We start from the raw sequence: 26276 nt of genomic DNA, 5'->3' as shown, positions 1-26276 counted from the left end.
ATAGTTTTGCTAGATATAGAATTGCCAGTTCTTTCGTCAGGATTCCTCTTTAATCCAGGGGAGGAATGAGCCTACCTGGGTAGCCTTTTGTTGCTCAGTTGTGGATTGGGAAGTGCTGGACTTGGTTCACCTTTCGCTCTTGGGTGGGGAATTCTAAGACTCCCGCCCTCTATATTGTTTCTGTAGCCCTAGGGTCCGTAAGCAGCCCACCTACTTCTTTCTACCTTTCAGAGTCCTCTTTTGGTCGCCTCTTATATTATTTCCAGGATTTATAGTTGTACTTAGCAGGAAAGAATAACAAATATGAATCTATGCATCATCCTGTCTGTGTGGGAAATTCTTCTGTATTTATCTTTTTTCTAACCCTCTGTCTAGGCTGTTTGTTCGTGTTTGTTCTTGAAATGTGTTCCATGGTAATTCAAAGCTCAATTGAACAAGAAGCTTTCTGTAAATTAGTGCTAAAGAAAGATTACAGAATGTTTTACCATTATTATTTGCAGAGCTTTTTTTCCAACAGAGATTAAATCCTTCTAAATCATTAATTTATTTACTGCAAAGTATTTCAATTTATTATTCCATGCTGGAACTAGAGACTTTGTGTAAATCACTCCCTGCATTCGGGGACCTAACAACAGGAATGACTGTTGTGTATCTCTTTTCTCTAAGTCACAGATGTGTCACTGAATAAAAAGGGTCAAAGTTAATATACTTAGCCATAGAAGACTATGTTAACTCTCTTCTGTGTATCTTCCCATTCATTAAAATTGTCAGGCGTACTCTCATTATGGATTTCTACAAGTTTCCAAACTAAGAAGGCTATTTGTCTTATCTTGGCTTTCAGCAATATTTACTGTCCCCCAAAGACCCCTGTATCCCTTGGTTGCCCATCCTGTTCTGTGTCTTTTTCCTTTATAGTACAGGTCTCAGGCAGTTAGATGGGAAAGGCTCTGCCCCACCTCTCCCTTATTTATACATATACATTTATACACATGAAACTAAGACACCACGATGAATCTGAGTACTCACTGTCTAGAGACTTTTTGTCAGGTCCACGCTGACCATATCAGACTATGTAGGTATTAATACTAGCCTAGAGATTTGAGTTCATCATATTGTCATGAACATTTAAAGTGGAGCAAGGAAGTAAATAAATATTTTTTCTGATCCTATTCATTATTTATTTATGAGACAGAGTCTCGTTCTGTTGCCCAGGGTGGAGTACAGTGGCATGATCTTGGCTCACTGCAACCTCCACCTCCCAAGTTCAAGCGATTCTCCTGCCTCAGCCTCCTGAATAGGTGGGATTACAGGCACATGCCACCACGACCGGCTAATTTTTTGTATTTTTAGTAAAGACAGGATTTTGCCCTGTTGGCCAGGCTGGTCTCGAACTCCTGAGCTCAGATAATCTGCCTGCCTCAGCCTCCCAGTGTGCTGGGATTACAGATGTGAGCCACTGCGCCCAGCGTTATTTTAAAATGCACAGTACCTAGAGTAAGTCCTTAAGAGTTTCATGGATATGTAGTTGGAAATAAAAATTAGCTAATTTAAGGATTGGATAATAGAGAGGAAGGTGAATATTCTGCTATTTATGCATGTATAGAAATAATTTTTAAAGTTTTATATGTATTTTTCCAGAAGTTTTCATTTAGTAAGTTAATAAACTAATACGTTTGAGATTCAAAATGTTGACTCCACTAATTAATCTTTGTGCTTGATTTTGTTTTCAATTTTACTCTAGCAAAATTTTAATAAACTGGGAAAGTACCTTTAAATATTTAGTACATTTGTTCACTCCTTTTTATTATTTTATTTTTATTTTTATTTTTGAGACAGAGTCTTGCTCTGTCACCCATGCTGGAGTGCAGTGGTGCGATCTCAGCTCACTGCAACCTCCACTCCCTGGGTTCAAGCATTTCTCATGCCTCAACCTCCCAAGTAGCTGGGATTACAGGCGCGCGCCACCATGCCTGGATAATTTTTGTATTTTTAGTAGAGATGGGGTTTCACCATGTTGACCAGGCTGATCTAAAACTCCTGGCCTCAAGTGATCGACCTGCCTCTGCCTCCACCTCCCAAAGTGCTGGGATTACAGGTGTGAGCCACTACGCCTGACCTGTTCACTGCTTTATGTAATAGATATTCTCCTGAATATCTGAATAACAAAAGACTGAAATGAGTTTTTTTAATGTGAAAAATCACGTTCTAATTTAATTGCTTTTTTTAGATTTAGTTCTTTTAATGTATTAGCTTTTCCTAAATTAGCCCTACCCGTAAAAAAAACTGATCAGTCATCTTATTAATATTCTGGAAATGCCTTTTAGCTGCTACATCTTCAGATGAAGTGATATTATATCCTTTGCACAATTTACATGATTAATTTAGCCATGGAATCCTGGTAGAACTGAAAGTGACTTCAAGGACCTGTTTGTTCCAACTTTCTGCCTTTGGACATTTGTTATAACTAATGTGCTAAAAGTAACAAACTGCAAGGCATCTGAAAATATTCTTAAGACCCTAACTTAACTATATTAAAGACAGATTTTTTGTTTTTCTCTGAAAAAATTGTAGAAAAAGTAATTTAGCATACAGTTTCAATTAAAGAATCTAAATATGTGAGTGTTTGAATTAACAGGAAAGTATCAGTTATGAGAAATATAAGGAAATGTCAGTGGCAAAGTACAAGGTAATTAATGTTTTCTTCTGTATTAAAAAAAGTACTAAGGAGAACTGCCTTTAATAATAGAGTTCAATGCATGATTTTTCAAATAGCTGTTACTAACCTATTTTAGCAAATGAATCCCTCACAGAAAAATAGAAAGGGTTGAAGTTAATATACTTAGCAATAGAAGACTGTGTTCACTCTTTACTACATATCTTCCTATTCATTAAAATTTCAGGTCTACTGTCTATTATAGATTTCTACCTGTTTCCAAACTGGGAAGGCTAATGAATTCGTCTTGTCTTGGGTTTTAGCAATACTTACTCTCCCCAGAAGACTTCTGGATCCCTTGGCTGTCCATCCTGTTCTGTGTCTCTTCTCTTCATAATACAGGTCTCAAGCAGTTAATCTTGTAAGAGATATGAGCTCAGGGCCTGCATTTTATCATTATTAAGTGAACCTTTCTTTAAACCTCATTTCATGTCTGTTTTGTCTGATGTTTAACATATTTTCATCATTGTCCTTTTTATTAGAATTTGTGTGACATATCTCAATTTTGTCCTTGACCTTTAACTTTCACATATGCTTCCATTTTATATGTATCTTTTTTAAACAAAATGCAGTTTGATTTTTTCGGTCTTTTTATTTGAAGCATTTTGTTTACTTATAATACAGTTGCTAATATAATTTTGTTTCTGTTATCTTGTTTATGCCATTTGATGTACCTTATTTTTTTTTCTCCCATTCTGTAGATTGCCTTGTCATTTTATTGGTTGTTTCCTTTGCTGTGAAGAAGCTGTTAAGTTTGATGTAGTCTCATTTGTTTACTTTTGCTTTTGTTTCCTGTGCTTTTGGCAGCCTATTGAAAAAATCATTGCCAAGACTAATGTCAGAAAATTTTTTTCTCTATGTTTACTTTTAGGAATTTTATTGTTTCATGTCTTACATTTAAGTCTTTAATCCATTTGAATTAATTTTTGTGTATGGTGTAAGATAAGAGTTCATTTTTATTTTGTGTGCATGTGGATATCCAATATTTCCAATACCATTTATTGAAGAGACTATCCTTTTCCCATAGTGTATTTTTGGTACCCTTGTTAAAGATTAATTGACCTTATATGTGTGGTTTTATTTCCAGACTTTGTTCTGTGGATCTGTGTGTCCATTTTTATGCCATTACCATACTGTTTTGATTACTATAGTTTTGTATTAATAATATACTTTGGAATCAGGAATTGTGATACTTCCAGCTGTGAAAAATGCCATTGGAATTTTGATGGGGATTGCATTGAATCTGTAGATTGCATTGGTAGTATGGATATTTTAATAATAATAATTCTTCCAGTCCTTGAACACAGGTATCTTTTCACTTATTTGTGTCTTCTTGAATTTCTTTCATCAATGTTTTTTAGTTTTTAGTGTATAAATAATTCATGTTCTTGATTAAATTTATTCTTACATGTCTTATTCTTTTTGATGCTGTTGTAAATGAGATTTTTTAAAATTTTCTTTTTTGATAGTTCATTGTAAGTGTATAGACATGTTTGTTGATTTTTGTATTCTGCAATTTTACTGAAAGCATTTATTCTAACAGTTTTTTGGTGCTCATTTATAGTTATAAATATTTAGAACATCCCTGTGTGGCTGAAAGATTATTACGATGATTTTTAGTTTTGAAAATTGAGGTCCACAATGTTTAACTGACCAATCTGAAGTCTACTGCTAGCAAGTGGCAAAAGATAGATCTTACTAACTTTGAATTTTTTTTTCTCTTAAACTATGTTCTCTCTCTTCCGAAATTAGAAGATTAAGTATGGAATCCAAATGGGCCCAGTGGTGAGAATGGGAATGAGATAATTGGATGATCTTAATACCTTAAGTGACAGCCAGACAGCTCCACCTCTACGGTGGATGCAAACTTGTAGCATATAGCAGATTTCTAAGTTAATGGGCAAAGAGTCTTGCATCTTAGTACTAGAGGCATACTATTGGGTTTATTCTATTGAATTCTCCCTCTATGACTATTTTGCAGATCATCCTAATTCTTTTAGAACACACTCTTTTCAGGCAAGAGTATAATACATCTGTTAGATGTGCACTCTCTTAGCTGTGATCACAGCTTAGGCATGTTTTTAAAAAGTTTTGGAGTTGGAGTTAGGAGATTTAAGTTCTGGTCAAGTGAGTTTCTGGCACCATCCAGTAATTATCACTTTGAGCAAGTTACTAAACATCTTAGTTTTAATGTTGGTTAAATTAACAATGTGAATCTAGCAATCTTCTAATGCAGAGGTCAGCAAACCTTTTCAGTAAAGGGATACATAGTAAATATTTTAGACTTTGCAGGCTAAGAGGCAAAATGTAGGATATTATGTAGATACCTTAATAAGTAAGAGAAAAAACTCTTGTTACCCTGCACCTCATTTGCCTGGGATAAGTCATCCCACATGGTGGGCATGCTCTGGGCTCTGTCATCATCAACTGGAGACATTCTTGGAATAAAGCAAGAAGGGGCCTGGTGGGCATAACAGACAGGGTGGCCACCATGATCCTTTTCAGTCTGTCACAGTGACACCCAGGTTCCTATGCACCCTTCTTTCCTCCCAGAGAACCTAGCTGCCTCAACAAATTTCAGAGGATTGCTAGTATGCAGATCACCTTCACCTTCTGTGATCCTCCAAAAACAAAACAAAAAACTGGAAAAACTCTGTAAGTTGGAAATAAAGGAGGACTTCCAAACTAGCAGAAGAGCCAAAAAAGAAATCAAAATGGACATTCGAATTAAAAGGACTATAGAACTACTTACAAAGTAGTAAAAGTAAAAAGAGATAAGAAAATATAATTACAACAAAAGGTAAGAAAGGAATGAGAAAAAGGAAAGGAAGGACAAATAGGTCAATATAAAGGTAGAAAAAAAAAATTAGAAAATTGTTAGCTATATTAAAAACAAATGGGCCGGGCGCGGTGGCTCAAGCCTGTAATCCCAGCACTTTGGGAGGCCGAGACGGGTGGATCACGAGGTCAGGAGATCGAGACCATCCTGGCTAACACGGTGAAACCCCGTCTCTACTAAAAAATAAAAAAAAAAAACAACTAGCCGGGCGAGGTGGCGGGCGCCTGTAGTCCCAGCTACTCAGGAGGCTGAGGCAGGAGAATGGCGTAAACCCAGGAGGCGGAGCTTGCAGTGAGCTGAGATCCGGCCACTGCACTACAGCCCGGGCGACAGAGCAAGACTCTGTCTAAAAAAACAAAAAAACAAAAAAAAAAACAAATGGAGTCTATGTATGGTCCTAACGAAAGGTAAAAGTTGTCAGAGTGACTATAAAAACAAAATCCCACTATATGTTATTTACATGAGAACTGTTTTAAATTGAGAAAACATGAACCTTGAATGTAGAATCATGAAAAGTCACATAAGAAAAAGGCAGAGCACATAAAGGAATGCTAATATAGCTATATTAAGATTAGAAAAAAATACATCGTAAGCTAAGACATTACTGGAGAAAAAAAGAGTTATTATAATGAAAAGGTTTGTCAACAAAACGTAATTTTAAATCTGTATGTACGTTACCTAGTAACGTAGCTTAAAAAATACAAAGCAGAAAAAGATTCTGTGATAACGGAAGAATTTTAATACCTGTGTCAGTTTTGATCAGGCAGATTTTAAAAATGTAAGATTTAACCATACAAATAATGTCTGTTACATATGTGTCTTATGTAATAGACATATATGTAACAAAGCAATAGACATGTAACAAAGCACGTAACAGTTGCAAAATACATATTCTTTTCAACACACACACAGAATATTTATAAAAGATATTTCAAGTTGTAACCTAATTATTGATACTGAATTAGAAATTAAAGTCTTAGCCTTTTGAATGCAGAGCTTTGTATTTTGATGTATTAATATAAATTGCTTTTCCAGTTGAAATAATGTTTCATATTTACTGAATATAGGATTTTCTCTACATAAGATACTCTATATATTTATTATCTGTTCACCCTTTGATTTGTTAGTAAAGTAATCGCAGACTGAATACTGCATGACAATTTTCCCTTCAAAATGGTAATGGGAAATGTAGTATAATAAGATGATCATGGATTCTTGAATTCTTGCTAAGCCAGTAGATCTGGAATAGGGGGAAAGTTACTTAAGATCTCTAAAGCTCATCTATTTAAAAAAAAAAAAAAGTATAATAATGTCCACCTTGTGGACATGAGGGTAATGAGGAATAACATGAGATAGTGTGTATAGAGTACTTAGTACCAAGCAAATTACTACTGCTATTAGTGTTTTTATTATTCATAGGATGTTTACTTAGCATCTGTAAAGTATTAGTCCCAAATTAAGTGAACATTTTAATTCCTAAGACATATGATTAGGTATGCGTAACCTAAAACTCTTCTTCATATTGCCACTGAACAGTTACAGGTAACTAAGTCTCCAAATGTTATCTTACTGCCATTGCTGGCTCTTTTTCCTGCTGGCCTATGGGAGATAAAAATAAGAAATTAGGAGAAGACAATGGGCACTCAAAGAATTTCAGTTCTTGGATCAGCTTCCTTTCTTAGATTTCAAAGAACTTAATATTTTAGTTGGCCTTATGAATGTTAAGTGATTTTGTACTTTAATTTTGACCTATCAAAATACACTTTTGCTTTTACTAATAATCCTTCTGGTGTTTTCCTGAGTACATGATCAGCAGTAAGTTTTAAAGCAATGGTTGGGTGCGGTGGCTCACGTCTGTAATCTCAACACTTTAGAGGCTAGGTAGGTGCATCACTTGAGCCCAGGAGCTCAAGAGCAGCCTGGGCAACATGGCAAAACCCCATGTCTACAACAAGTACAAAAAATTAGCTGGGTGTGGTGGCATGTGCCTATAGTACCAGCTACTCAGGAGCCTGCTGTGGGAGGATCACTTGAGTCTGGGGAGGTTGAGGCTGCAGTGAGCCATGATTGTGCCACTGCAATCCAGAATGGATAATGGAGTGAGACCCTGCCTCAGAAAAAAAAAAAAAAAAAGAAAGAAAGAAAGTTTTAAACCAAGACTAAGCCCAGTTCTGAAGGATGTATTTCTTATCTTTTATCTAGCCAGCTACCCAACTCTTAAAAGGGCCTAAATCCATATTATAATTGTTTTATTCCCAAAGGAGTATAGATTTTGTATTCTGAGTTATTTAGATAGAAATTCTGTAAAATGTTTAGAGAAGGAATGTGCTTTATTTGCAGCTTTTAAAGGTTTGGCAGTCATGTGTCTGAGTCACTAATGAAACAAAGCTGTCTCTAGTAGAATTCTTAAGGACTGATTGTTTGAATCAGTTGTTAAACTAGGACTCTTGGTTGGGCTGAGTGCAGTGACTCACACCAGGAATCCCAGTGAAGCAGGAAAAGTTCCCTCGTCCCCCTCGCAGGGGTAGTGGCTCGCCTCTTCAGTGTCCTGCTGCTCAAACCTCTAATGGGAGCATGCTCACGGACAAGTTGTGGAGCTCCCACCCCACAGCAGCATCTAGGGATGAATGCTTACAGCTCCTGAAGCCCCAGTGGGTGTGTGTTACAGTGTGCTCTTTTAGTTTTGCCATCTGTAGGTGGCTTGTGTTAGCTCAATTAGACCCTCTGCCGTATCGGACAGAGAGAGGGCTTTCTGTATCCCGAGTTCTTGCCTTGGTGTACCGAAAAATCAGATCAAATGTGGGCTTGGAGAATGAGTGTGAGGTTTTATTGAATAGTGGAAGTAGCTCTCAGCAGATGGATGGGGAGCCCGAAGGGGGATAGAGTGGGAAGGTGGTTTTCCCCTGAAGTCTAGCCGTTCTTGGCCAAACTCTGTGTCGTCCCACCATAGATGGCCTGCTGGCATCTGCAGGTGTCTGCTGGTATGTTCCTCTCGCTGTCCAGCCGCTTGTGTGTTCTTCCGCCAGTGTATTCCTCTTAACGTCCAGCCAGGGTGGTCTTGGAAAATGTAACATTTAGGCATGAAAACTGAAATGCCAGTCCTTACCTAGGTCTGTGGGCACAGACTTGGGGGTGGAGCACTAGCCAGGGACCACGCCCTTCTCTACCCAGCACTTCCCTGCCTTCCCCTCCTGTATCACTGACCCTTTGGGAGGCCAAGGCAGGAGAATCACAAAGCCAGGAGTTCAAGACCAGCCAGGATAACACAGTGAGACCCTGTCTCTACAAAACAATAAAAAAATTAGGTGTGGTGGGCATGTGCCTGTAGTCCCAGCCACTTGGGAAGGCTGAGTTGAGAGCACCACTTGAGCCCAGGAATTTGAAACTCCAATGAACTGTGATCAAGCCATGGCACTGTAGCCTGGGTAACAGAGCGAGACCATATCTCTAAAAAATAAAAAAAATAAAAAAACGAGGACTCTGACAACTAGTCCTAGTTGTCAGACTAGTAGACATGTACAAATTTGTGTTTACAGATTGCAAAGTAGTCATTTTCTTTGCAGACTTTTTTGTGATTCAGTTATGTATCTTTATCAGACTATAAGATGTTTCAGAAACAAAAGTATTACATAATCTTATTAAAACAGTTTCTTATAAAAATGTTCTCTTTTAGATTACCTCTCTAGTGACCCTTCAGCTGTTAACCCTGGTTGGCCATGACGATCAGCTTGATGGACCAAAATATAAATGCACAGTGTCTCTAGACTTCATCAGAGCTATTGCAAGGTAAAATGTCTTGAATTATGTAAATGAGATACTAAATATAAAAATTAGTGTTTTCCTAATGTAATGTCATTAGTCATGACTTTTAAACATGAAAAAAATCATGTATTTAAGTGCCAAGAATGAATAACCGCTACTATAGAATGAACTTTCTCAAATTTACAAATGACATATAATTGGGAGAAATAGCTAATATGTTAGAGGACAAAAATCAAGATTCTGAAAGACCTTAATAGGCTGGAATAAATGATCCCATAGTAGCAAGGTAAGATTTAATGGACAGTTGGCTACAGAAAACTCTATTGTATTGAAATAAGATGGGAGAAAGCTGACTTAAGTCCTAAATTTTTTAGCTGACTACAAGGCTTTAAAAATCCTGACTTAGGTAACACTGATAGAAATATAGTGTCTAGGTCAGGGGACATAATCATTCTATTGTGTGTTGTCACAGGCAGATCAAATCTGGTGTGCTGTGCTGTGTTTAGAGTTTTCAGAGAGACAAATGGATACATGCTGAAGGGGCACGAGGAGAGTGGTAGAATGAGGAATTGTGTCACATCCCTGACTGAAGGACAGAGTGTGAGAGAAAAGCCTTAGGAAGGACATGTGAACTGTCTTAAGTATTTCAGGGGTCTGTCATGTGCAAAATGGATGAAACTAATTCTGAGTAATTCTAGAGTGTTGGAAGTTCTGGGGAAGAAAGTATATTTGTCAAAATGAAAGCTGTCTAAAAATACAAGTTTCCTTACAAAGAAGTGTACTTAGTGTTATGGAAAATGTTCAAACCATTTATATGAATAAGTGACTTCATCATACGGTTGCAGCTGGATAACAATCTGTCAGGATTGTAATGGAAGAGGTGATGAGTGTGTAGACTGGCAGGTTGAACAGGGCATTCCATAGACAGTGTGTTCCTAATCTTTTTGAATATGAAGATTCCATTTTAGCATCCTTTAAAAATTAGTCATAAAAGTATTTACATATATTTCAAAATTAACAGTATATAGGCATGAGACATTATTTTTTCCAGCCTAAAACAGTGCTTGATATCAGTATAGATTTGCAGATCTCCTCTGATGATTAATTTTACAGCTTCTTGAGATTCTGAAGTCCATAGGTTGGCAGCTTCTCCCTGAAGCCTCTTCTGAATTAAAAGTGCTCTGAAAAATAAATAAATAATAAATTAGTGAATGAATGGCCAGATGCAGTGGCTCACACCTGTATTCCCAACAGTTTGGGAGGCTTAGGTCGGAGGATTGCTTGAGGCCAGAAGTTCAAGATGAGCCACAACGTAGTGAGACCCCCGTCTACAAAAAAATGTTTTTGAGTTCTGTGATAATATGATGCAGGTATTTACCACATTTTTGTGGCATATAGGCTCTAAAACATGAAGTCAAGGGTTTTAATGTTTCATTTTAATAAAACCAGGCAAACTTTTACACAGAAAATTGAGCAGAAACTTATTTTTTAGTGTGTTAAGTATGATCACAAAGCAATTACTTCCTTTTAAAAAGCAATTATATTGGAACTTCTGTATCTAAGAGCCTCTATCCAAGGCATAAATTTGGAGGGAAGCCTGTTTATTTCAGGGATTTTATTATTACTCTGAATGTTAGGTTGTGCCCCAACATAATCATATGCAAAACAGAAGTTTGTGGGTTCCTAATATAGTGAATCTCCATTGAATCAGACTTAATTTGACATTCCTTTAGTGCAGAGCATCACAGTGATGGATGCTCAACACTTTCAGAGACATGCACTTTCATTTACCACCTTGCAAGCAAGAACTTTAGACCTGGAATCTTGGCATAGAACTTCGGGACTCTGTAACTTTCTTTTGTTTTCTTTACTGTTCTCTACTTCCCATGGGCAATATCCGTAGAATGAGCACCCGCTCCTCCCCACACCTGCCCTCTTCCATTCTCTCATCCCCATGTTTTGTACTTCGTTTTTGCTAACTTTACCTTTCATTCTTTCCCTCCCTCCCATGTGCCCCATTCTTCTAATAGTCTTCCTCATTGCCTTAGCTAAAACCTGATTCCTTCTTTGGGATGCTGCTTCCCCTGGACTTATCTCTAGTTGTAGCTATGTATTTTCTCAAACCCTAATCCCTCAGGGTTGGAGGTCATTTCAGTGCCATCCTTCCTGTTGCCACTTCCAGACTGTTACTGCCCCCAACTTCTTATAAAAATGTGGACTTCCTTGAGACCCATGCAACCTGGCTCTATTTCCCTATTCTCCTTAAGACTGATTTTTGTCTCCCCAGCCATTCCACTTCATGTATTGAAATGATAGGGCACCTGGTATCCAGACTTCTTTTCTACCTGAATTTTTTTTTTCTTTTCTTTTTTTTTTAGATGGAGTGTCTGGCTCTGTCACCCAGGCTGGAGTACAGTGGTGCGATCTTGGCTCACTGCAACCTCTGCCTCCCAGGTTCAAGCAGTTCTCCTGCTTCAGCCTCCCATGTGGCTGGGATCACAGGCACACACCACCATTCCTGGCTAATTTTTAGCAGAGACAGAGTTTCACCATGTTGGCCAGGCTGGTCTTGAACTCCTGACCTCAAGTTGATCTGCCTGTATCAGCTTCCCAAAGTGCTGGGATTACAGGCATGAGCCACCGCGCCCAGCCTCCACCTAAATTCTTGACTCTGTTTAAACCACAAATTCTAATGTCTGCGTTCATTCTGTTCAGTCTTCACTCTGTTTCACAGAACAAAGTTGAAACCCTCAATTGAGAATTGAGCTACCTGTGTTGGTGTCCATCTTCTCTTACTTTCCTTTTTCAGCAGGATGGGTTTCTTCTTCCTAAGGTGGATTCTTTTACCTATGCTCTGAATTCCATCTCCTCCACTATCCCAGAACCTCTGTTAGTCTCGGCTGTTTGTCCTCTCAGTGGCACCTAACACTGTTGGCTACTGTGTCTTTCTTAAAACTCTCTTCTCTTAGACATGATTCCACAGTATTCTGGTGTTCCTCTTTATTCTTTGGTTGTTCTTACTAACAAAGGTTATCTTTACCACCTGACCTTTAAATATAGCTGTTCCTTGAGGCTTGGCCCTAGGCTCTTTTCTCATATTACATTTTTTTCCCTAGGCAACTTGAGCCACACCTGTGACTTCGACAGTCATCTGTGTATTAATAATGTCCCTATTTTTAAAGACTAGATCTATTTTTTATAATATTCTTGACCCATCGCTTCTCGGCCTTTTGGCTAAGATCAAGTGTACAATATTCTTGACCTTTATTGTTGTTTCCCAGCTATAGTAATACATTTCCAAAACCGAACTTAGGAATTCTAACCTCTGCTTCAACCCGCCAACAAAAAGTGAAATATCTGGCTTTCCTCCAGTGTTTCTTATTTCGGTGATAAGCACTGCAGTCTGTTCTGTTGCCCAGGCCTGAAATTTGAGAGTCTTTCTTGACATCTCTCTCTCCCCCACTCGTAATATTCAACCATTTGGCCTATTGAGCTTACAAAGCCCCTCTTATTTGTCTCAATTTCATTCACTTGTTATCATGATACTTTTATCACTCTAGATCAAGCCACCATCATCTCTTCTCTAGCAGTCTAATTGATCTTCTGTCTGCTCTTATCCTCTTATAATTTATTATCCATGCTGTAGCCAGAATGATTTTATAAAAATTTAATGTCACCCTGCTCCTTAAAAAAATTCAGTAGTTTCCCATAGCTCTTGAGATAAATAACAGAATCTTTTCAATAACTTACAAGGCCCAAATGATCTGGCTCCTACCTGTGCCTAGCCCCATCTAGCACATACACCTTCTTTCCTCAGTATCTGCACTGTAACCACTGTGGCTTTTTTCCATTTTTTATATTCACCATTCTGCTTCCCATCCTTGTATATACAGCATTTTCCAGCTTCTCTTCTCCTTCACCTAGCTAACTGCTACATAACCTTTAGATTTCAGTTTAAATGTCTGCTCCTTAAAGACGCCTTCTCACGAATACCACAGCCACCATCATCACCCCCACCCCATACCCCCCCACACACACACACAAAATTTGGAAGTTCCCATTTTGTTCTTCATTATACTTAACAAGTTTTACTTAAATAATTGAATAATTATAGTTCGTCTTTCTTTCTAGAATATAAGCTCAAAGCAGACTGTGTTTATGTCTGTCACTGCCTTATCCTCAAACCTAGCATAGTGCTTTAAACTTAGTATGTACTAAATAAATATTGCATGTTTTCCTACAGTGATTAGCAGTAAAAATTCAGATGAAGGGGAACCATATGAATTTGTTTTGGGGAACAGCAAGAAGGAAGCTCAGAGACAGTCTCATTCCAAATCAAGGCTTGATGGGAGAGGAAGTCCCAAGGATAGTTACCAAAAAAAAGGAAGGTTGGCCTCATTCCAAACACCTGTGGCAGAGAACAAATGAGATAATAAGGATCACAGGATATAACCTAAATGTCTAAAATGGCAGTCAATCAATAGCATCATTTTTTTTATCATTATTATACTTTAAGTTCTAGGGTACATGTGCATAACGTGCAGGTTTGTTACATATGTATACTTGTGCCATGTTGGTGTGCTGCACCCATCAACTCGTCAGCACCCATCAACTCGTCATTTACATCAGGTATAACTCCCAATGCAATCCCTCCCCACTCCCCCCTCCCTGTGATAGGCCCCAGTGTGTGATGTTCCCCTTCCCGAGTCCAAGTGATCTCATTGTTCAGTTCCCACCTATGAGTGAGAACATGCGGTGTTTGGTTTTCTGTTCTTGTGATAGTTTGCTGAGAATGATGGTTTCCAGCTGCATCCATGTCCCTACAAAGGACATAAACTCATCCTTTTTTATGGCTGCATAGTATTCCATGGTGTATATGTGCCACATTTTCTTAATCCAGTCTGTCACTGATGGACATTTGGGTTGATTCCAAGTCTTTGCTATTGTGAATAGTGCCGCAGTAAACATACGTGTGCATGTGTCTTTATAGCAGCATGATTTATAATCCTTTGGGTATATACCCAGTAATGGGATGGCTGGGTCATATGGTACTTCTAGTTCTAGATCCTTGAGGAATCGCCATACTGTTTTCCATAATGGTTGAACTAGTTTACAATCCCACCAACAGTGTAAAAGTGTTCCTATTTCTCCACATCCTCTCCAGCACCTGTTGTTTCCTGACTTTTTAATGATCACCATTCTAACTGGTGTGAGATGGTATCTCATTGTGGTTTTGATTTGCATTTCTCTGATGGCCAGTGATGATGAACATTTTTTCATGTGTCTGTTGGCTGTATGAATGTCCTCTTTTGAGAAATGTCTGTTCATATCCTTTGCCCAGTTTTTGATGGGGTTGTTTGTTTTTTTCTTGTAAATTTGTTTGAGTTCTTTGTAGGTTCTGGATATTAGCCCTTTGTCAGATGAGTAGATTGCAAAAATTTTCTCCCATTCTGTAGGTTGCCTGTTCACTCTGATGGTAGTTTCTTTTGCTGTGCAGAAGCTCTTTAGTTTAATGAGATCCCATTTGTCAATTTTGGCTTTTGTTGCCATTGCTTTTGGTGTTTTAGACACGAAGTCCTTGCCCATGCCTATGTCCTGAATGGTATTACCTAGGTTTTCTTCTAGGGTTTTTATGGTATTAGGTCTAACATTTAAGGCTCTAATCCATCTTGAATTAATTTTCGTATAAGGAGTAAGGAAATGATCCAGTTTCAGCTTTCTACTTATGGCTAGCCAATTTTCCCAGCACCATTTATTAAATAGGGAATCCTTTCCCCAGTTCTTGTTTTTCTCAGGTTTATCAAAGATCAGATGGCTGTAGATGTGTGGTATTATTTCTGAGGACTCTGTTCTGTTCCATTGGTCTATCTCTCTGTTTTGGTACCAGTACCATGCTGTTTCGGTTACTGTAGCCTTGTAGTATAGTTTGAAGTCAGGTAGCGTGATGCCTCCAGCTTTGTTCTTTTGACTTAGGATTGTCTTGGAGATGCGAGCTCTTTTTTGGTTCCATATGAACTTTAAAGCAGTTTTTTCCAATTCTGTGAAGAAACTCATTGGTAGCTTGATGGGGATGGCATTGAATCTATAAATTACCTTGGGCAGTATGGCCATTTTCACTATATTGATTCTTCCTATCCAAGACCATGGTGTGTTCTTCCATTTGTTTATGTCCTCTTTTATTTCACTGAGCAGTGGCTTGTAGTTCTCCTTGAAGAGGTCCTTTACATCCCTTGTAAGTTGGATTCCTAGGTATTTCATTCTCTTTGAAGCAATTGTGAATGGAAGTTCATTCATGATTTGGCTCTCTGTTTGTCTGTTACTGGTGTATAAGAATGCTTGTGATTTTTGCACATTAATTTTGTATCCTGAGACTTTGCTGAAGTTTCTTATCAGCTTACGGAGATTTTGGGCTGAGACAATGGGGTTTTCTAAATAAACAATCATGTCATCTGCAAACAGGGACAATTTGACTTCTTCTTTTTCTAACTGAATACCCTTGATTTCTTTCTCTTGCCTGATTGCCCTAGCCAGAACTTCCAACACTGTGTTGAATAGTAGTGGTGAGAGAGGGCATCCCTGTCTTGTGCCAGTTTTCAAAGGGAATTTTTCCAGTTTTTGCCCATTCAGTATGATATTGGCTGTGGGTTTGTCATAAATAGCTCTTATGATTTTGAGATACGTTCCATCAATACCGAATTTATTGAGAGTTTTTAGCATGAAGGGCTGTTGAATTTTGTCAAAGGCCTTTTCTGCATCTATTGAGATGATCATGTGGTTTTTGTCTTTGGTTCTGTTTATATGCTGGATTACGTTTATTGATTTGCATATGTTGAACCAGCCTTGCATCCCAGGGATGAAGCCTACTTGATCATGGTGGATAAGCTTTTTGATGTGCTGCTGGATCCAGTTTGCCAGTATTTTATTGAGGATTTTTGCATCAATGTTCATCAGGGATATTGGTCTAAACTTCTCTTTTTGTGTTGTGTCTCTGCCAGGCTTTGGTATCAGGATGATATTGGCCTCATAAAATGAATTAGGGAGGATTCCCTCTTTTTCTATTGATTGGAATAGTTTCAGAAGGAATGGTACCAGCTCCTCCTTGTACCTCTGGTAGAATTCAGCTGTGAATCCATCTGGTCCTGGACTTTTTTTGGTTGGTAGGCTATTAATTATTGCCTCAATTTCAGAGCCTGCTATTGGTCTATTCAGGGATTCAACTTCTTCTTGGTTAAGTCTTGGGAGAGTGTAAGTGTCCAGGAAATTATCCATTTCTTCTAGATTTTCTAGTTTATTTGCGTAGAGGTGTTTATAGTATTCTCTGATGGTACTTTGTATTTCTGTGGGGTTGGTTGTGATATCCCCTTTATCATTTTTTATTGCGTCTATTTGATTCTTCTCTCTTTTCTTCTTTATTAGTCTTGCTAGCAGTCTATCAATTTTGTTGATCTTTTCAAAAAACCAACTCCTGGATTCATTGATTTTTTGGAGGGTTTTTTGTGTCTCTATCTCCTTCAGTTCTGCTCTGATCTTAGTTATTTCTTGCCTTCTGCTAGCTTTTGACTGTGTTTGCTCTTGCTTCTCTAGTTCTTTTAATTGTGATGTTAGAGTGTCTATTTTAGATCTTTCCAGCTTTCTCTTGTGGGCATTTAGTGCTATAAATTTCCCTCTACACACTGCTTTAAATGTGTCCCAGAGATTTTGGTATGTTGTATCTTTGTTCTCATTGGTTTCAAAGAACACCTTTATTTCTGCCTTCATTTCGTTGCGTACCCAGTAGTCATTCAGGAGCAGGTTATTCAGTTTCTATGTAGTGGAGCAGATTTGATTGAGTTTCTTAGTCCTGAGTTCTAGTTTGATTGCACTGTGGTCTGAGAGACAGTTTGTTATAATTTCTGTTCTTGTACATTTGCTGAGGAGTGCTTTACTTCCAATTATGTGGTCAATTTTGGAATAAGTGCGATGTGGTGCTGAGAAGAATGTATATTCTGTTGATTTGGGGTGGAGAGTTCTGTAGATGTCTATTAGGTCCGCTTGCTGCAGAGATGAGTTCAATTCCTGGATATCCTTGTTAACTTTCTGTCTCGTAGATCTGTTTAATGTTGACAGTGGGGTGTTGAAGTCTCCCATTATTATTGTATGGGAGTCTAAGTCTCTTTGTAAGTCTCTAAGGACTTGCTTTATGAATCTGGGTGCTCCTGTATTGGGTGCATATATATTTAGGATAGTTATCTCTTCCTGTTGAATTGATCCCTTTACCATTATGTAATGGCCTTCTTTGTCTCTTTTGATCTTTGATGGTTTAAAGTCTGTTTTATCAGAGACTAGGATTGCAACCCCTACTTTTTTTTTGTTCTCCATTTGCTTGGTAGATCTTCCTCCATCCCTTTATTTTGAGCCTATGTGTGTCTCTGCATGTGAGATGGGTCTCCTGAATACAGCAGACTGATGGGTCTTGACGCTTTATCCAGTTTGCCAGTCTGTGTCTTTTAATTGGAGCATTTAGTCCATTTACATTTAAGGTTAATATTGTTATGTGTGAACTTGATCCTGCCATTATGATATTAACTGGTTATTTTGCTCGTTAGTTGATGCAGTTTCTTCCTAGCATCGATGGTCCTTGCATTTTGGCATGTTTTTGCAATGGCTGGTACCGGTTGTTCCTTTCCATGTTTAGTGCTTCCTTCAGGGCCTCTTGTAAGGCAGGCCTGGTGGTGACAAAATCTCTAAGCATTTGCTTGTCTGTAAAGGATTTTATTTCTCCTTCACTTATGAAACTTAGTTTGGCTGGATATGAAATTCTGGGTTTAAAATTCTTTTCTTTAAGAATGCTGAATATTGGCCCGCACTCTCTTCTGGCTTGTAGAGTTTCTGCCGAGAGATCTGCTGTTAGTCTGATGGGCTTCCCTTTGTGGGTAACCCGACCTTTCTCTCTGGCTGCCCTTAAGATTTTTTCCTTCATTTCAACTTTGGTGAATCTGGCAATTATGTGTCTTGGAGTTGCTCTTCTTGAGGAGTATCTTCGTGGCGTTCTCTGTATTTCCTGAATTTGAATGTTGGCCTGCCCTACTAGGTTGGAGAAGTTCTCCTGGAGTGTTTTCCAACTTGGTTCCATTTTCCCCCTCACTTTCAGGCACCCCAATCAGACGTAGATTTGGTCTTTTTACATAATCCCATACTTCTTGCAGGCTTTGTTCATTTCTTTTTCTTTAGATTTCTCTTCTCGCTTGATTTCATTCATTTGATCCTCAGTCGCTGATACTCTTTCTTCCGGTTGATCGAGTCGGTTACTGAAGCTTGTGCATTTGTCATGTATTTCTCGTGTCATGGTTTTCATCTCTGCCCGTTCGTTTATGGCCTTCTCTGCATTAATTATTCTGGTTATCAATTCTTTCACTCTTTTTTCAAGATTTTTAGTTTCTTTGTGCTGGGTAAGTAATTCCTCCTTTAGCTCTGAGAAGTTTGATGGACTAAAGCCTTCTTCTCTCATCTCGTCAAAGTCATTCTCCGTCCAGCTTTGATCCGTTGCTGGTGATGAGCTGGGTTCCTTTGGAGGGGGTGATGCGCTCTTATTTTTTGAATTTCCAGCTTTTCTGCCCTGCTTTTTCCCCATCTTTGTGGTTTTATCTGCCTCTGGTCTTTGATGATGGTGACGTACCGATGGGGTTTTGGTGTGGGTGTCCTTCCTGTTTGTTAGTTTTCCTTCTAACAGTCAGGACCCTCAGCTGTAGGTCTGTTGGAGATTGCTTGAGGTCCACTCCAGACCCTGTTTGCCTGGGTGTCAGCAGCAGAGGCTGCAGAGGATAGAATGGTGCTGAACAGCGAGTGTACCTGTCTGATTCTTGCTTTGGAAGCTTCCTCTCAGGGGTGTACTCCACCGTGTGAGGTGTGGGGTGTTGGTCTGCCCCTAGTGGAGGATGTCTCCCAGTTAGGCTACGCAGGGGTCAGGGACCCACCTAAGCAGGCAGTCTGTCTGTTCTCAGAGATCTCAACCTCCGTGTTGGGAGAGCCACCGCTCTCTTCAAAGCTGTCAGACAGTCGCTTGTGTCTGCAGAGGTTTCTGCTGCTTTTTGTTGTTGTTGTTGTTTAGCTGTGCCCTGTCCCCAGAGGTGGAGTCTACAGAGACTTGGCAGGCCTCCTTGAACTGCTGTGAGCTCCACCCAGTTCGATCTTCCCAGGGCTTTGTTTACCTACTTAAGCCTCAGCAATGGCGGGCGCCCCTCCCCCAGCCTCGCTGCTGCCTTGCGGTTAGATGGCAGACTGCTGTGCTAGCAGTGAGGAAGGCTCTGTGGGTGTGGGACCCTCCCAGCCAGGTGTGGGATATAATTTCCTGATGTGCCCGTTTGCTTAAAGCGCAGTATTGGGGTGGGAGTTATCTGATTTTCCAGATGTTGTGTGTCTCAGTTCTCCTGGCTAGGAAAAGGGATTCCCTTCCCCCTTGCGCTTCCCAGGTGAGGCGATGCCTCGCCCTGCTTCAGCTCTAGCTGGTCGGGCTGCAACAGCTGACCAGCACCGATTGTCAGGCACTCCCCAGTGAGATGAACCCAGTATCTCAGTTGATAATGCAGAAATCACCTGTCTTCTGTGTCGCTGGCGCTGGGAGCTGGAGACTGGAGCTGTTCCTATTTGGCCATCTTGCTCCGCCAGCAAAATGGAGCATCATGTATTTTTATACAGTTACCGAACATCACACTTTTGAAGGATAGTAACATGAGAAAATAACTCATGATGTGAGCTTAAGTGCATATAACAGTTCATATAAAGTTGTATATAAAGGAAAACTAGGAAACTATAAGGGAAGGGAGTAATGGTCAAAAGTCAGTTGTCACCAAGAAATCAAGCAGAATTCTCTGATTTACTGATAAAGCAGTCATTTATAGCTTTATCCAGAACACTTTCAGTAGTATGATGAAGTAGAAGTCATATTGTAGTACTTATGAGAAAGTAGATGTAGCAAAGAGAGAATGTTTTTCATTCATTTAACATTTGTTGTGTTGCCCATTATAAACAAAACACTGTGGTAGGCTTTGGGGAGATACAGTAACAAATATGACATAGCTATATCCTATTTTTATTAGCCTATATTCTATGATTTATTTATTTATTTATTTATTTATTTATTTATTTGCTATAAAGGAGAGAGAGGAATTTTTTTTTCCTTTTTTTTTTTTTTTTTGAGACAGAATCTCACTCTGTCACCCAGGCTGGAGTGCAGTGGCATGATCTCCGCTCACTGCAACCTCTGCCTCCAAGGTTCAAGTGATTCTCCTGCCTCAGCCTCCTGAGTAGCTGGGATTACAGTTGCGTGCCACAACGCCCGGAAAATTTTTGTATTTTTAGTAGAGATGGGGTTTTGCCATGTTGGCCAGGCTTGGCTCACACCCCTGACCTCAGGTGATCCACCGGCTTCAGCCTCCCAAAGTGCTAGGTTTACAGGCATCAGCCACTGTGTCTGGCCGAGAGAAAGGATTATAACTGCTAAAGGGGTTGTATGGTTGAGAGAGGGTTATTATTTATTTTTTAAAGATTTGAGCATATTTAAATGCTGACAGGAAAGAACAGATAGAGAAGGAGAGTTAATGATACAAAAGCAAGAAAGATTAATTTCAAGCACGCAATTACTGAAATGTTATATAAGCATGGGATTTAGAATTTAAGTTGCAAGAGCCGTGGATGAGAGAGCGGATCTTGCATTATAACAAGAGAAAAAGATGGATTCTGATGGAGCTGAATTTGGAGGTTTGGTGCAAAAAGTTGAGGGAGTTCTGATCTGATGACTTCTATATTCTCTGAGAAGGAGGAGACAAAATTGAGACTAAGGGCAGAAGTAGTAGCAGTTTAGAGAAATCTGAAACATTTGAAATAGCTGCCATGGGGAATGGAAGAAACTGTTGAAAGGAAAGCAGTTTGTTGGGAGTGTTGAGGTTCTTGACCTTGAATTTACAATGGCACCAATCTGTGAGACTTGTGGTGTTCTCCAACACCAATCCATATGCTAGAGACTGGGACAGCTAATAATTATAATTGAAATCACATCGTATTGGGGTTTTGCCAGGTAAGTTCAGTGGATTCCAGCAAGTAACCACGTGATCTGATGAATCATGGAGTCTAAGTTAGGAAGGCCAGGAAGGAAGTAAAGCCAGTCGGGGGCTAATAGTTCAGTGCCTAGCACATAGATACTCAGTTAATGTTTGTAGCTCAGGAAAAAATGAAGGCATTTGTGAACTGATTGTCCCAACATGTTCCAGATAGCAAAAAAGGAAGAAATTGGGGATCATAAGGTAGAATGTCTGAATTTATTTCTTTAGAAGTAGAGCATTTCTGAGTGTGATTATGAGAGTAGAAAAGGTTATTGGAGGTAAGAAATATATAGTGAAGTCACTAGGCTGACGTAGGACTTGGGTTGGAAAGGAAGACTGAACTGTATGCTAAATTACTCAATGGCTAAGGGATAGCGACAAAGAGGATGGGGATGGTGAGCAGAATGGTCCTAATCTCAGAGTAGCAGAGCTTTTTGCACAGGACACCAGCCCCACCTGACAGAACTGTCTGGGGGTACAGTAGAGCGTTAAACATTCATTGGAAGGAGCTGAAGAAAAGACTATGTCCTTTGCAGGGAGCCCACTTTCAGTTAAGCCTGGAAGGGGAAAATTAACCATTCCTTGAAGAGAGAGAGGATATAGAGACTACAGCGGAAAGGTTTAGACAGAGAAGCTGGAGGAAACTGATTCTAGAAAGGGAACATAGAATTTGGAGATAGAGTATGAGAGAAGGCAGATAACAGATGACTGAGAAGCTTACTAAATATTGTTCTTGGATTGTTCTTAATGTGAATGGTAGTTACACATTTTCAATTGTTTTTCTTCCACAGTCAGTGGGAAGGCACTATAAGATAAATTGAGGTTACAACTTAAAGTTTTATGGTTGCAAGTTGTCAGAAAAAAAATTTTTAAAAAAACTCAAACTCAAACTGCCCACAAAAGTAAAAGGAAACAAAATAGTATTCTAAAAGAAAATATTTTAATGAATCAACAAAATGAAATAGAGGGATAAAGGCAAAATTAAATCCTTAAATATATGCCATATAATTAACTTGTATTAACGTATTCTAAATTCTGATTTAAGAATTACTCCTAGGAAAATTGCCACCACACTATTTGTGTTTACTGTATTTCTTTCCAGCTGGTTACTTTAGCAAATAATTCATTTATGTTCTGTGGAAGAATCTCCCATAGTATATTGAAAGTTATCAAAAGTTTAAAATTGTACTTACATGACTCTAATATGCATCTGTGGCCATGGAAAGCTAGGGAACATCCATGCAAATTACACAATTCTCTTGTAAGTTATACCTTTCTTTAAAGAGGATTGTTTGTCTTCAAGTACTTTAAAGCACAAAGTTATCTTTGGGATGTGTGGCATATTTTTTTATGTTGCTCCTGTGGTTATTCTAACAAATTTTGCCATGTCTTAAAATAATATATGTGAGATCAATTGGCAAGTTACGTATTTATATTGGGGGTGGAGGAATGGTAGAGATAGTGACACATCTTGGGAAGTAAATGTTTCTTAAAGGAATGATCTTATATTCAATTCCTGATTGATTTTTTTTTTAATCTAAAACTCTTACTATATGATTCAGTTTGCATGAATACTTACCACCGACAAAGCACAGAAAGGGAATATAGTGAAAGTTTTATGAACATTTAAGTTGCTTAGTGTTTTTAAGTCACTCCATTCATTCTGTTAAATCTGTTCTATTATTACTTTTATTGTACAAACTATGCTAATGCTATAGTAACACAAATAGATTTCTCAAAAAATAGAGAAGTCCTGCAAACATCACAATATTTTCATTTGTTTGTGCTCTCTTCTAGTACTAGTCCATTAGACAAACATTTCTATGCAGCCTTTACAACTTATTTGCAATTCTTTCTTCTCTCTTTCTCCCTTAATATTGCTGGTATATCTTCATATTGATCATTTTGTATGGCTGTATAATATTTCATCAAATAATGTATTGTAATTTATGGATTCTCCTAGTATTGGAATTTAAGTTGTTTTAATCTTACCTGCTTCAAAAATTTCATTTTCACCCAAGTCCAGGCAAAAAAAAAAAAAAAAAAAGCAACACAACATTAAGTCCATTTTACTGTATCAGTTTAGGTTTATAACCTAAGACTCAAAGTCATTGTGGAGAAATGTGCCTGGAGAGATGTACAAACACCACTTGCCTTTTTTGTCCATGGTTAAAAGTAGTCTATTCTATTTCCTTTCTATGGTCCTCTAAATAAGATCTTTTCAATCAGTATCATGATTTTTTAAAAATCATGTGTTGGCCAGGCGCGGTGGCTCATGCTTGTAATCCCAGCACTTTGGGAGGCCAAGGCGGGCAGATCACCTGAGGTCAGGAGTTCAAGACCAGCCTGGCCAACATGGTGAAACTCCATCTCTACTAAAACTACAAAAATTAGCCAGGCAGGTTGGCACATGCCTGTAGTTCCAGCTACTTGGGAGGCTGAGGCAGGAGAATTGCTTGAACCAGGGAGGCGGAGGTTGCAGTGAGCCGAGATCACGCTGTTGCACTCCAACCTGGGCGACAGAGCAAGACTCCACCTCAGAAACAAACAAAAAAAATCATGTGTCAAAAGTCCTTTGGTGCCCATAAATTTGGGTGTTTCTAGAGTTGAATGAAAGAAAAACATATAAAGTAACGTTATGATTTAATAACCATACTTTTTGCATCTTTATGCATAAGATTTTTTTTAACTATTTTTAGTTCTACAGGATTGTTGGGCAGTATTTTTATACCATTTGGAAAGGCTTAGTATTCTTCAGAGAGACACTGTTACAATGAAGTAAGGTATTCTTCAGTCCAACATTAGGTGCCACAATAGCCATAGCCTCTCTTTTTAGCTATTTTTAAATGTGTTTTCATAAGCAGTATCTATAGTTCCCCATTCCACATTTTGAAAAATATGTCAGTCATTTGCTTAGAAACTTTTTTAGAAAGTATATTGCAAAATGATAGACAAAAACATTAATTGATGACGGTTTAATAAATAAGAGCATGCAATTAGTGAATCTCTAAAAGGCTGTTCTCACATGGATGATTATTTTTGCAGAATTGAATACTTAAGGCTTTAATTTTATACTTATTGCTAGATCATTATATCCAATTATTTTGACCATTTATTCAAATAATAAACCTCCAAGTCTGAATATTTATAGTGAAGAATGAGTTTGGTGAAAGGAGAATAATTATATGTCTCTCTCTCTGCTATTTTATTCTGCCTGCCATCGGAGTACAAAAATATACATTCACATCGTCTGTTTGTTGTATCGTATTCTTGGATCATACAGATTTAGTTACAATACACACACAGGTCAGCCAGCGTTAAAAGACTGAAAAGAATGAAAACTACAAATGAGGACAGATGAGCTATGCATTATGTAATGATAAAACAGGTGTCTCGGAAGATAAACAACGTTCAGAAGCAAAGAAGATTTAAATACTTTTGAATCTCTAATTACTTTATTCTGGATATTAGACAAAAAGCAAATAGCTTTCAAATGAAGTCTAAACTTTCTGTAGTACAATTGAAGCACAGAATGTTGAATAGCTCTAGCTTCGTTTACTTTTTTTTTTAGAAAGGCAAACTTTGTGCATGGCAAAAAACTTTAAAAAATTGTGTTCGTAATAACATTTTAAAGAATTAAGGTCAGTCCTATCAGGGTGCATTTAATAGTACTATAGGATTTTTAGCATTAGTCATGAATTATTTTGCATGTGCTTTCCAGAATCATACAAAGCTGAGCAATCTAGGGGCGAGAATGCTAACATATTATCTGTTTTTGTTTTTAGGACAGTGAACTTTGACATAATAAAATACTTGTATGATTTCTTGTGAAAACAAGCTTCAGAGCCATATGGACACTGTGACAATGACTAAGCCAAGCTGTGTTCATCCAACTACTTAGCTGGCCAAGGAGAGGAGTTCTTTGGCTCTACTGGATTTGTCCAAACAGGTGCTGGCCCAGCATGGAATCTGATGAAAATATTCTGATTGGTCTGGGTGGATGTGAGCAGAAGACTATTTACCAGGGACCCTGGAGTATTTGGAAGCAACGTGTTAATTATAAACAGCAGGGTTTGAGCACAATCTGTTCTACTCTTAATGATGTTATCTTAACACTGAAATTGCCTGAAACCCATTTACTTAGGACTACATTTTGCTCTGTGAACTATCCCCTGCGCTTTGAACGTGCCAGCAGCCCTTGTTTATATGCCCATTCTTTTCACTTCCTCTCCACAGGAGCCTCTGCAGTCGCTTGCCAAAGCAGATTTTCCTAAGGCCACTGTTTTAAAAGGATCATAGTTGCAAAATATAATAAATACAAGCTTTTTAAAATCCAAGCTTGTATGTGCTTATCTTTTCACTTGCTTTTCTCAAAAGGCAAGGTACTTTGATCAGAAACAGACCAACTTTCCCCCTTTCAGCCTACTTGATAACTGTGGTATGCTTGTATAAGGTTTATCTGGTCACTTTCTTAAAATTAGCTACCCAACCCAGTTTTTTTGTTTGTTTGTTTTGTTTTTGTTTTTGTTTTTTTTAAATCAGTATCATGATTTTATTTTCTTTCTTTCTCTTTTTTAAAATCACTGACCTTTAAGAGTTCCACAATACATTTTTTTCCTGTTATATCACTTGTGAACTTTGGTTTTGATTTTCTTGTCCATATTTTTGAAGTTTTCTTTTACCATTTGAATACTTGAAAATTATTTTAAGCAGACTTAAAGTTCTTAATTATAAAGCCTAGTGTAAATTTCAGTGGCATTTTATTTCATTTTTTTGAAGAAAAATTCTCACAATAGGCACTTTTAGTGTAACTATCTGGTTCAAAGAAAGCAAGTAGTTATCTACTATTTAGAGAGAATGAGTTAGGGAGAAAAGGAATGGAATT

At 38.2% G+C, this 26276-nt stretch overlaps 1 protein-coding gene across 3 annotated transcripts in view; it reads left to right on the top strand.

The window, feature by feature from the left end:
- ORC5 (origin recognition complex subunit 5) overlaps positions 1–25728 on the top strand; it is an 84304-nt gene extending 58576 nt beyond the window's left edge. Inside the window, exons 13-14 of one of the 3 annotated variants that reach the window (XM_005550437.3) lie at positions 9226–9338; positions 25177–25728. In XM_005550437.3, the coding sequence (XP_005550494.1) occupies positions 9226–9338; positions 25177–25222 (159 nt within the window). In that variant the 3' untranslated portion in view covers positions 25223–25728. Of the gene's footprint in view, positions 1–9225; positions 9339–11692; positions 13420–25176 lie in introns of those variants that run through there. The other 2 variants (XM_065542421.2, XM_045388637.2) reach the window with 2 other exon arrangements.
- The last annotated feature ends 548 nt before the right edge of the window (positions 25729–26276 follow it).

The sequence above is a fragment of the Macaca fascicularis genome, chromosome 3 (assembly GCF_037993035.2).
Source record: "Macaca fascicularis isolate 582-1 chromosome 3, T2T-MFA8v1.1".
In the NCBI taxonomy this organism is placed as follows: domain Eukaryota; kingdom Metazoa; phylum Chordata; class Mammalia; order Primates; family Cercopithecidae; genus Macaca; species Macaca fascicularis.
This window is presented reverse-complemented; position numbering and strand designations above follow the sequence as displayed.